This window comes from Juglans regia, chromosome 2, assembly GCF_001411555.2.
Source record: "Juglans regia cultivar Chandler chromosome 2, Walnut 2.0, whole genome shotgun sequence".
In the NCBI taxonomy this organism is placed as follows: domain Eukaryota; kingdom Viridiplantae; phylum Streptophyta; class Magnoliopsida; order Fagales; family Juglandaceae; genus Juglans; species Juglans regia.
In genome coordinates, this window is record NC_049902.1 from 4,053,646 (window position 1) to 4,065,595 (window position 11,950).

The 11,950-nt window shown below is 36.2% G+C and overlaps 1 protein-coding gene and 1 long non-coding RNA gene across 2 annotated transcripts; one reads left to right on the forward strand and one right to left on the reverse strand.

The window, feature by feature from the left end:
- Window positions 1-1,815: 1,815 nt before the first annotated feature.
- Window positions 1,816-7,344, forward strand: LOC108999166 (TORTIFOLIA1-like protein 3). Its single transcript, XM_018975968.2, has 5 exons — window positions 1,816-2,770; window positions 3,151-3,259; window positions 3,745-4,319; window positions 5,399-5,820; window positions 6,580-7,344. The coding sequence occupies exons 1-4, from the start codon at window positions 1,997-1,999 to the stop codon at window positions 5,801-5,803; spliced, it is 1,863 nt and encodes a 620-aa protein (XP_018831513.1). The 5' UTR covers window positions 1,816-1,996; the 3' UTR covers window positions 5,804-5,820; window positions 6,580-7,344.
- Window positions 7,345-8,179: 835 nt separating this feature from the next.
- LOC118344678 lies at window positions 8,180-10,877 on the reverse strand. Its single transcript, XR_004798447.1, has 2 exons — window positions 10,587-10,877; window positions 8,180-8,454 (listed from the first exon to the last, which is right to left on the reverse strand). It is a non-coding gene; the product is annotated as an uncharacterized LOC118344678 (long non-coding RNA).
- Between the last annotated feature and the right edge of the window lie 1,073 nt (window positions 10,878-11,950).

The window sequence follows — 11,950 nt, forward strand, 5'->3', positions numbered from 1 at the left end:
AATAATATATATAATTTTTGTGTAATTTTTGCGTAATTTTTGCATACTCTTTTAAAAAAATAAAAATTTTAAATTTATCCATTTAAAATAAATACTTTAAAACTGCACACTCCAAAATACAAATAGCATTCATCTATCCCCTTCATGGAATAATGATACAGTAACTACCAACAAATCAGCAATCAATCCACAAGTTGTTAATAAATTAATATTTTTGAAATTTTATATACATCAAATCAAGATACATGTCAAAATAATTTTTTTTAATATTATTTTATTTGGACATTCTGTGAAACCAATTTATCTATAACGGCGGCAGGTCGCTTGTAAGTTAAAAAAATGCGACGACCGTAGTAGAAGAAAGTATTACCACGTGGCAGGCGGTACTATTAGTCGGCAATGCCCATTTTTAATGAGCTCCAAAGTCAACGACAGAGATCATAATTTTTATATATTAACCAATCACTACCTTTCGATCTAACATGATCGAGATTACATCAACCTAATACACATCTTTTATGGTTTTCTTTGACTACAAATACTTTAGTTATAAATGATTAAATACATAAAAATAAATTTATAACTTAATAAATTAAAATAAAACTATTTTTATTATAAATTAAATCTAAAAAATTACATAAAATCACATCAATTTATAAATTTATTTTTATGTAATTTGTTTTTGTATATATAGCATTTCTCTTCTTTTAAATCCTTAATTTCAAGAATATTGTTAAAATTGGATTTAGATTATTCCTTAAAGGAGATGATTATTGATAAAAATGAGATTATGTCTCTCCTCCTAAAAAATAACATGAACGTAAGCACAAACATAAAATAATAATAATAATAATATTAATATTAATAATAATAATAAATCTATAATTATGAGATAAATGAACCATATATTTAAAATATAATTATTTTTTATTTGAAATATTGTTATTTTCAATCACACTTATAAATCGACATGTTTAGTAGTTTCATAAGGCAATCACTTTAAAAGAGTCAATTTAAAATAAAAAGTTATACTCATCATCTTCACATCATACATAATTTTTTATTTTTTTTCACTTACCAAATGTGCGATATATGGATAATGAGTAGAAGAAATTAATTAGTTTAAGAATAATAATAATAATAAAAAAGAGTAGTATGTGGTTTGTGAGGATAATAAATAACAAAATTCATTTAAAATACCTAGTTCGAACCAACCATAGCGAAAAAAAAATTCTTTTTGTCAACTACTATTCATTATCCACATCTCACATTCTATGAAAAATACCCATACAATCTATGAAAAAAAAAATTATAAGTGTGGGATGTATGAGTGAACAGTGATTGATACATAGTATTTCTCATAACAAAATTTAAAAGGAAACAAATAATCTCTCTATGATATTATAATATTTATCAATTTTCATGAATCATAAAGACAACAACATTAAATAATGTGAAAGTATCACCTTTTTAATAATAAAAAAATGTTTAATTATAAGGATCGTAATAATTGAATTTAGTTTATTTTAAAACTATGTAATTAGGAATATCCAGCTATGCTTGTACACTAAGAAGCAAATTGCCTGCAAAGGAGAAAAAAGAAAAAGCTAAAATTGCCCACTTTGAGTAAAACTGCAGAAAGGGAAACCTCCCTATCCTTTTCATTTCCATGTGTATAAGTGAACGCCGTTTATCGTTTACGTAATTGTCGTTTAACGCTTCGAAGTTAAGTTCTTTGAAACGCTGCCGTTTTAATTTTGTTTTTTTGCTTAATATATTGTCGGTAAGATTACCGTGACCGTATCATTCCCTGTGAGCACGTGAATACTATAAAAGCAAAAGAGCACCGACTGCTCTCTCACTGACTGATAACGGGCTAAACCATCATCGTCTCCGGCGATGTGGCCGGAAATACCAGAGGCTCCACCGCCAGACTTGTGAGTAACCACTCAAAAAATAAGAAAGAAACACGGCCTAAACCTCAAAAACACAAAAAATGGCCCAAAACCTCAAGCACCGAGTCTTCACCTGCCTCACCAAACTGTCTGACCGTGATACTCACTCCATCGCCGTCTCCGAACTTGAGTCCATTGCCCGGACGCTGGAACCGGCCCACTATCCTACCTTCCTCTCCTGCATTCACTCCACCGACACCTCCGACAAGTCGCCGGTGCGCAAACAGTGCGTGAACCTCTTGGCAATTCTCTCGGAGAATCATGGCAACGCGCTCTCTCCTTACCTCTCCAAAATGCTATCCTCCATCACCCGCCGCCTCCGCGACCCTGACTCCTCGGTCCGATCCGCTTGCGTGAATTCCGTCGCGGCTCTGTCGTCTCACGTCACGAAGCCGCCGTTTCTCTCTTTCCTGAAGCCCTTGGCCGACGCGCTATTCACGGAACAGGACCCGAATGCGCAGATCGGAGCGGCTTTGTGCTTGGCTGCGGCAATCGATGCTGCTCCGGATCCGGACCCGGCGAGACTGGCAAAGCTGTTGCCGAGGTTCGAGAAGTTGTTGAAATGCGAGAGCTTTAAGGCGAAGGCGGCGCTTCTAGCTCTAATGGGGACCGTTGTTAGCGCTGGTGCGGCGTCGTTTAACGGGGCATCGAAGAACTTAGTGCCTTGTCTGGTGGAGTTCTTGCGTAGGGAAGACTGGACGGCGAGGAAGGCTGCGGCGGAGGCTCTGCTGAGTTTGGCGGTGGTGGAGAGGGATACCCTCGCGGAATGTAAGGCCGGCTGTTTGAAGGTCTTCGAGAGCCGTCGATACGATAAGGTGGACTTCTTCTTCTTCTTCTTCTTATCATAGCTAATGTATATTCACTACTTTTGAATTCGGTCAATCGAAATTCATCGGTCAATCGAAATTCAACCGTCGATTACACATTGTTTATATATTTGTCATGTGATTGAAGTTTTAAGAATATCCCACCGATGAAATGCGAGATTATAATTCGTTTCTCTAATTTTATTTTTTCTTCAAAAGAAATCATAAAAGAATGAGCTTGTAGGTCTGCTGAATGTTATATACTCTTGATGTGAAAATTTTCGAACATATATATTTGGTCACGTGACATTTACTAACTGGTATACCATGGGTTTTTGTACTGATTTTAGAGTGTCGGTTTAGATTGTGCCTTTTTTTTTTTGGGACAGGTGAAAGCTGTGCGGGAGGTTATGAATCAAATGTTGGAGGCTTGGAAGCAGATTCCTGATGTTTCGGATGAGGCATCACCACCTCCGCGATCGGAATCTTCTTCAAAAGGTTTAAATCCTCCTTCTTTTCCTTTGGTTAGTATTTGAATTTGGTGATGGATAACCAACAAGAAAAGGACAAGAGAAGTTTAGGATCAATAAATATTAAGAAACCAGTACCATTAATATACTGTAATTTTAACTTCTACCTCATGTGCTTTTAACTTTGATAAAATCAATTTTTCTATTAGTACACCGTTAAAACTGTGTTAATATGCCACATAAACACCAATAACTGCGTGTGTTGTATAAAAAATGAAAAATAAAACAAAGTATTTTGAAAAACCTACACACCCAGGTAGGTCAACATAGTGGGATGGGGGTGTAATATACAATATTTTCCTCTCTCTTTTTATTTTTTTTTTTATTGTACCAATAGGCTACAAAATTTTATCTACTTTGCGTTCCATGTTCAATTGACATCCATTTGCAACATTTTTCTGATGTTGAGTATATCATTTTCTTTCTGGATTTTGTTTTTTATTATGAGGACAGACAATGCAAGTGATGGACGCCATGCACTTGGTTCCAAAACCCCCTGTGCTGCTGGTTTGGAAGCTCGTCAATTGAGGAAGAAACCGATCCTAGCTGGTCACTTGACCCCATCTGATAGTTCATCTGCTATCAGTGCTAGAAAGAGAAGTATTCTGGAAAGCAATGGCAATAAAACAAATCCACCAATATTTCGGAAGCTGGACCACAAGAAAGCTTTAGACTGGAAAGTTGAGATTACAGTACCTAATGTTTCTGGGGCTTTTGAGGTTGATTATAAGGAAACAGATGAGAATGTCCCCGAGAAAAGGAATGTTGAGAAAATTAGGTTATCAAAGGCTGAAACAAAACGGTCGCTCTTCAGTAAGAACTCTGATGACAAGATGCACAAGTTTGGTGGGACCAAGAGTGAATCTCGTGTGGTTCCATGTCAAGAAGAGAGCCCAGGATCCACTGTTGTTGTCAGTAATGTTACTGATTTCCCGAGGAACCAGAAAGAGTGTGAAGATTTAGCTTTAATTCGCAATCAGCTTGTTCAGATCGAAAAGCAGCAATCTAGTCTCCTTGATCTCCTGCAGGTTTGTGTTCGTGTTTGAAATTTGAGCTTATGGATTTTATGCAATTGTATCAATAAACTGGGTTCTCTTCAAGCTATAATGTGTGAATTTTTTCTTGTATCATTGGACTAACCCTACTGACAAATAATGTCTGGCCTCTTAATTGGGCATTATCCGGTAGATCCCTTCATTTTTTATATCCTGAAATTACCTTAAATAGTCATTGTTCTAGACTATACTAGCTTAAGATTTCAATTAGGTATGCTACCGAATGATGCATGGCTAGAGCCATCAGTATGAGCAACTCCATTATCCTCATTATCCATCTGGTGCCTGAAAGTAATTCATTATACTTGTCTCCTTGTAGATAATGAAATTATGGGGCTTGCTCCTTGAAAGTTACAATTTTGATTCTCTGTAGTTTCTAATATGCACAATTATTGTCCACACCGGAGCTAGTTTCATGAATCCGTCCATGGAAGAAATTTTAGGTTTCCTTAATATTTCATTTATTGTGGGGGATGTCATAATATTAGCTGGACTTCAATGGTGATATTCGAGATTTTATGAGTGTTGATCTGACTATGTGCCACACATGCAAGTGCTTTTGCACACTCACTCACATGCATCAGAGGCTTAAAGATATAGATGCTTCACCATGAAATGCATGAATGGCTTTTAAGGAGTTACCCTCCGGAATAAGGAGTAAAGTGAAAACTGATTTTGCAGCCTTTTAGGAATTGGTCGGATTAAATATTTGAGTAGATTTAATTGAACCTAGATTATATTTTGTATGAGACTACCGTTCCAGAGAGCTGCAAAACGCTTAAGCATTTTATCTTAAAATTCACAGGTTAATGGCGTTTTTTCACTATCTACACTGACACAACTAGTCACAAGTTTCAGTTTCCTTCCTATTGATGCCAAATGGAGCTTACTATTTGACCTGAACAGTACTTTATTTTGCTTTGTCTCACTTAAGCACACAAGTTGCTTAAGAGTGGTACTCATAAATGTGTTGTATTCTAGTGTGTATAGCACTGATTAGTGAAGTTGATGAAGGCTGCTTCTCAGCTTTCTAATTTTCTTTTTGCATTTAGAGATTCATTGGGAGCTCACAAAATGGAATGCGTTCTTTGGAGACACGGGTGCATGGCCTAGAGTTGGCACTGGATGAGATCTCATGTGATCTGGCTGTATCAACTGGGAGGATGACTAACACTGACTCCTTTGGATCCAAATGTTGCTTGCTACCGGGTGCAGATTTTTTGAGTTCCAAATTCTGGAGGAAGACAGAGGGCCGGTATTCCTCAAGGCTTTCTATTTCCAGAGTCCCCCCAACAGTGCCTGCCATGCGCCACAGAGCTGACAAGAGGGGAAATGCCGAAACGTTTGAGTTAGAGAACCGTATGTCTCGGCTACAGGGTGTTGGGGGTTTCATTTTGAATCCCCTGGCAGAGATTCAGAGTGATTCAAGGGGCATCTCTGAGGTGGCTCATCATTAAACAATGAACAACATCAGGTATTGTACAACTTGCTTTTTTTTCAGCATTTTTTAATTTTAACTTTTTTTAAATATAATTTTCAAACATCAATGAGTGCCATCTTGATATGCAAGCCCCGCGTGTAGTTTTATCCCACTTGCTCATATTTGCACCATGTGCAGAATTTAAAGTTAGAATGGGTTACTTTTGGCATGTCATTTATCTGGTGCAAAATTTAAAGTTAGAATAGGTTAGTATTGGCATGCCATTTATCTGAGAGGAAGATGGAAGTGCTTCAGGATAGGCCTTCGGGCATGAGTTTTCATATCTTCTAGACAACCTGGTGGATTGAAGAATAGCAATGCCATTGTTCCTGGTCATAATTCTTTTGTGGGAAATCAGGGAACTAGGTAATCTGATTTCTACTTTTTGTTTAGTGAGTAGGGAATAGGAGCAGTTTCATAAACTTTTTTGCAAAATCTTCTGAATCGTTTAGTAAGTAGGGAGCAGAAGCACAACTTTTTCAACTGCATATTGGAGTTGGGGACGCCCCTTGCCAAGAAATTTCCTGAGTAACCCTTATTTTTGGGTAATATCTCTGTAGGGGTCAAGCATTACCACCTATTCTCCTGTCACCGTAGGATTTAGACCATTGTTAGGTGAAATATGCTTTTATAATAATATTTCTTAATGTTAAGAATAAGAATCAGCACAACCCTGCATAGAAGTTTCTTTAGTGACTATGTTTCCTGCATCAAATATATGATTGCAACTTCTTCTTGTTTACCGTTTGGCAGATATGATGCAGAGTTTGGGTTGGAACTTTGAGTTTCCTCCAATTCTAATTTCATCTCGGTGTAGAAACAACCATCAAATGATCAAGAGGTATGAAGATGTATCAATTTATGGGATATGTTAGGCTTGTTATGAAGTAGCCTATTGAATGTTGCATTACAACGGCAGCGATTGGCGGCAGCGGTTCTTTTTAATACTATCCCTACTGAAGAAGTCTCATAATAAACTCTTGGAAAAATCAAAAGTACTAATTCACACAAAAATTCAAAAAAGAAAAAAGAAAAAAAAATCGTATTGTGGTGAAGCATTCATTTTCAGTTTGATTCTTCGTAGTCGTGAAATTGAGAACTCGCCCGGCGAGTGAGTTTCCACTAAAAATGCCACTGTCATGATATGGAGGGTGAAGTATTGTGTATAGAGTACAGTTTATTTTTCCTCATTCTTTTGTGGGAGGGGTCGTTCTCTTTTGTTTTGGTTTATAATTACTTGACTTGAAAGGGGCAATGAGGAAGTAAGATGCAATTATGATGATGAACACGCCTACATTGATTGAGTTTTACCTATCCTTTCTTTTCTGTATAAAGCTATTCCTCTTTACTTTCTTTTTAATTTTCCCTTGTATTTTAAGTTTTGAAATGCGTGGGAATTGTGAGGGCAGGGCCACAATGGACATAACAATTATAATGATATCATTGATATGGCTGGCCCTTTGTACTTGGTTAAAGCTGGTTTTCTCTAGAGAGTATCTGGACAGATGAAACCATAAAGCACACTCTTCATGAGACGGTCAAATGTTCATACATGCCTACTATTTCTACCTGTGCATATGTTTCGCTAGATTACGGCCTATGGTTTAAAAGGTGTTGATTTATTTGAGCTGTCTGATGCGGACAAATTACACGAGTTTGAAGTTTATCAGGATTGAAGACATGTAACGAGCAACATTTATTGCCAATGGAATGTAGTAAGCTAATTTATTGCCGTTGCGTTGAGACGCCTCTGATAACTACACGAGCTATGCTGGTGGATTCTTCATCCCAACGTCTCTTAGATATGACCCAACCCAATACCACCAGTGTGTAGCCTTCATGCGCTGTTGTGTCAAAACGCTTTTGTTAGCTACGAGCGTTATACTAGTAGATTCCACCCGAATACCACCAGTGCGTGGCCTCCACACGCTGCCACAACTGTGCACAAAGAAACCCAATCACCGACGGTTCGGGCCATGCAATGCCGTCTATCTACTATTTTCTCGCTTTTCCTAACCAAAGATTTTGAGGATGGGGATGTCAACCTCCTTCTCCAAACATTTGAGGCGGCACCCCTTTGCCGGGAATGAATTGGGACCAACCAGATTCATTTTTCTTTTTTACTCCGCACTTGTTGTAATTGGGTGTTTGTTGAGGAACCCCACCCTCTCATGTATCTTGATTGTTAATGAAATGCTTGCTTTAAAAAATAAATAAAATGCCCACACGATACCATTTTTCTCGAAACAATTAATGAGAAAACCAAGCTTTCAGATGTATCGATAATATTCAAATTACTTTCTAGCAGCGATATTTGTGCCAGGCAGGACGACATACAGATAAAGCATATGGATAACCAAGGCAAACCAAATCATGTTCTGTTAAAGAAATAATTGATCCAAACAGCTATCTGCAAATAACAAAGATCTACATAAAATCTGGAAAGTTAATCCCACAAATTGAGGCTTATTGGCCAGGCATTTTAACTTTATAGATGAGACAATAAAAGTAAGAATATGAACGTTTCTATGGTGCATTCAAGGACAGAAAAATGCAGTGTAGGATTCAGGAGGGAAGCAAAATTTGAAGTCATGGGGCTGGCTCACTGGAGCCTTGCTTCTCCATTTTCTGCAGGAAAAACAAAAACAAAAAAAACCACCTGTCCATTAAAAGTAATTTGACAGAAGTATCTAAACATTTTATGCTGTAGCAGCATAACAGCTATCACAATTTTCAAAATAGCAAGTAATTCTCAAACCCGATTCAACCTATTCAAAACAAATTAAGTTGATAAAACCCGAAGAAACGTAGTTTATCTGCAATAGTATGATATAAGACAGAATGGAAAACCGAATTGCATACTGGGTGAAGCTTAGTCCTTTGGACCTTTCACCACCCATCTGCCGATTGCTTAGTCACCACCAGCTTCTTATGAAATGAACAAGAAGTTCATGCGGGCGACGGTGCATTTCCACTACTGCATAGATTTATAACTCAATACCAGCGTACATATAATTCTCACTCTAACAAAATCACTTCACAGTTTAAAAACACTTGTTTTTGTGGAAAAGTTAACACAGTGAGTCTTGAATCCAAGATCTCACCTTTTTCCCTAGTCTTATGGAAGAAGTTCCAATGGTCTTTTGACCATTCAACCTCTCTTTTATAAATATAGGTTGAAGAACGAGATCCCAACTTCAAATTCAGTAAGAGTAAGTGTGAGTTATGTTTACCTATAAACCATATCCGACTTCCAAAATGTATTTTTTTCACCTTCTGACATAAACAATACAAAAACCAAGTACAGCTAGATTGATTTTGAAAACTATAATCTGTAATCAGCAAGCTTCTACAACTTAAAACTCTTAACGATAGCATAAGTATATTAGAGGTGAAACAACAAGAACCAGGAGGGACCAGCAAGGGTATTATTCTATAGTCAGCATGCTAGAAACTGACCATAATTCCTATCCACTGCATAATGATCATACTGTGAGAGGCTCAAGTAGCTAATTTAACAAATACACAATTGTTGTGTCAACATGATAAACAATCAACTACTTAAATAAGATGGTTATTAGATACCGCTTCCAAATTCGAAGGCATTCAGGCATTGAAGTGCTCTTTCATATTACAACTAAAAGGTTTATACAAATTTATTAATCTTTGAAAGCCATATTCTTGGCCATGACTTTAGTTGAGGGCTACTGCTTCACGTTTTTCTCTTTTCATAATTCATATACAGTAATGTATCCAAATGATATTATCATGTCTGACAAATGTACAACTTGTAATTCCTTCCCGTCATTTTCCAAATATTTTCTAACAAGAAGCACCAGCATAACACTATCTATCCTCGTAATCTTCTATGAAATCACCACTTGTCTCAAAAGCTTAAACTGATGGGAAGAGATATATTTAATTATTTGTATTATATTCTTAACATTCCTCCTCACATGTAGGCCAAACTCCCCCTTAATGACTAGGCCCAACACGTGGAATATTTAATTAAATGAAGTAGAGTATAGAGTCAAAATTCGAACTCAAGACCTCTGCTTTGATTTCATATGAAATCACCACTTGTCCCAAAAACTTAAGCTGATGGGAAGAGGTAGATTTAATTATTTGTATTATATTCTTAACATCTTCTAAACTTCTTTCTTATTTGCCCAGTGATTGCACGGCATATTTTGTGTTTGAAATAAGTAAGCTAATCTATATGTATGATCACGTAAGGTGTTGCTCGAGTGTACAGGGCATATACATGAGATACACCAATCAAGACATCTACATATTCAAAACAGAAACCTAGTGTGAGTGACAATCGAGCCTTGACATATTGAGTAGAGGAATTACATTTATGATGTCGTGTGTGCGCAACAACACTCACCATGTTCGAGTTACATGAACAGTGACATTTCCTATCTAAGTAAAATCATAAAGCATATAACTTTATAATAATGAATAAGGCAAAGCATGATTGCTAAAGGAAACTAGAACTCATGAAAGGGTCACACATCTATTATTTTTGTTAAAAAAAAAAGGATCTTGAACTCTTGAGTGAACATTGGGGCCATTACTGATAATGTACAAATTGTACCAAAATTAACGACCACACATATAGCAGGAACACTACCCGGACAGTAAGAAAGCATGATCAAAGAAGATAAGACCTAGCTCAGATTACAGTCAACCAACCATAAATGAGGAAATTAATTAGAATAAAAAAGAACAAAGAAAAATAGAGAGAAGGTGGGTACGGATTGAGCGTTGTGCCAAGCAAGGCCTCGGTAGACGTTGACAGAGAAAGTGGCTGTGAGGTAAATCGTGGCGACACCCAGGCCTGCCGTGAATGCTTTGAATGCCCAATCTCCTGCCTTACTCGCTATCCCCATCTTCGATTCTCTTGTTGTTCCTTCGATTCTCTCCTTCAGACTTTCTCTGAGGTTCGTCTCACTCGTAAGGCAACAGAAGCTTTAGCTGAGAGGGTTGAACAAAGGCCCCATGAAAATGGACAATCGTAAACCCGTTTTAGTTGCTTTTTTGTTTTTTGTTTTTTTTTTTTCTCGGCAAATTATTTAGTTAAAAAAAATCGAAAAATGCATCTGAATTAAGATGGGAGAGAATATTCCAACGGGTTAATCTCATATGGGTTTGGGCCATTACTCAAGCCCGAAGCTCATCTCACTACTTGAAGCCCAACTCGATATCAAGAGGATCCAGTCCATCGCCAATACCAACTGAATAATTATCCGACAGTGGCATGAGATCGAGACGGTTATCATTCAAATTTATTAAGGAATGAACCCTCATCTCTAGGTTTGAATTTGAATAACAGACATGTCATTATTATTTAATAACATAACAGTTCAAAAGCTCTATATAAGAGAAGAATCTTGATATGTAAAGATCATCTGATTTATTGGTATTAAAGAGTTATTTCGGTCACTGACTTAGGCATCATAGACATTCTCTCGAACCCCATAAACTGTCTTACTCTTTGGTTGCAGATGACCGTGAGGCGGTGGCAGTGAAACACATCCATAACAAAGATCATGCTTTAAAAAATTAAAAATTCGACCTTCATTTTATACCAGTTATTGTTCAAATGAATGATTTATGGGAAAATATTTTTTGCAAAAATAAGATGTATTTCTTTATCTAAAGATAGTAATTATAAAAATTAATATCTTGCATTCTCCAAATTAAAATCATAATAAAAAAAGAATTCCATAAGATATAAAAAATTATTAGGTACACTAGAATGTGGATGATATAATTAAAACTTTTATTTTTTCTCAAAATATCATATTATTTATATTTCGAACGCACTTAATATTTACTTCATGACATCTAATATAAATCTTTCCTATAAGCAAGGCGGGCCATTTTCTTTTAAAGATAAATAATTTATATAAATTTCAAATAGACAAATCCCTTGGAGCTTGTACTTGGCATTATTTTCTTTTAAATTTTTTACTTATTTGCTTTTCAAATAGCATGGTTTATTTTTTATTTTTACATTATCTTGAGGGTATGGATGTTAGCATAAATTTGACCGAAAAGTCATTTATTTTTTAAATGGTAAAGTGAGAAATCAATATGTTTTATTTATTTTTAGAAT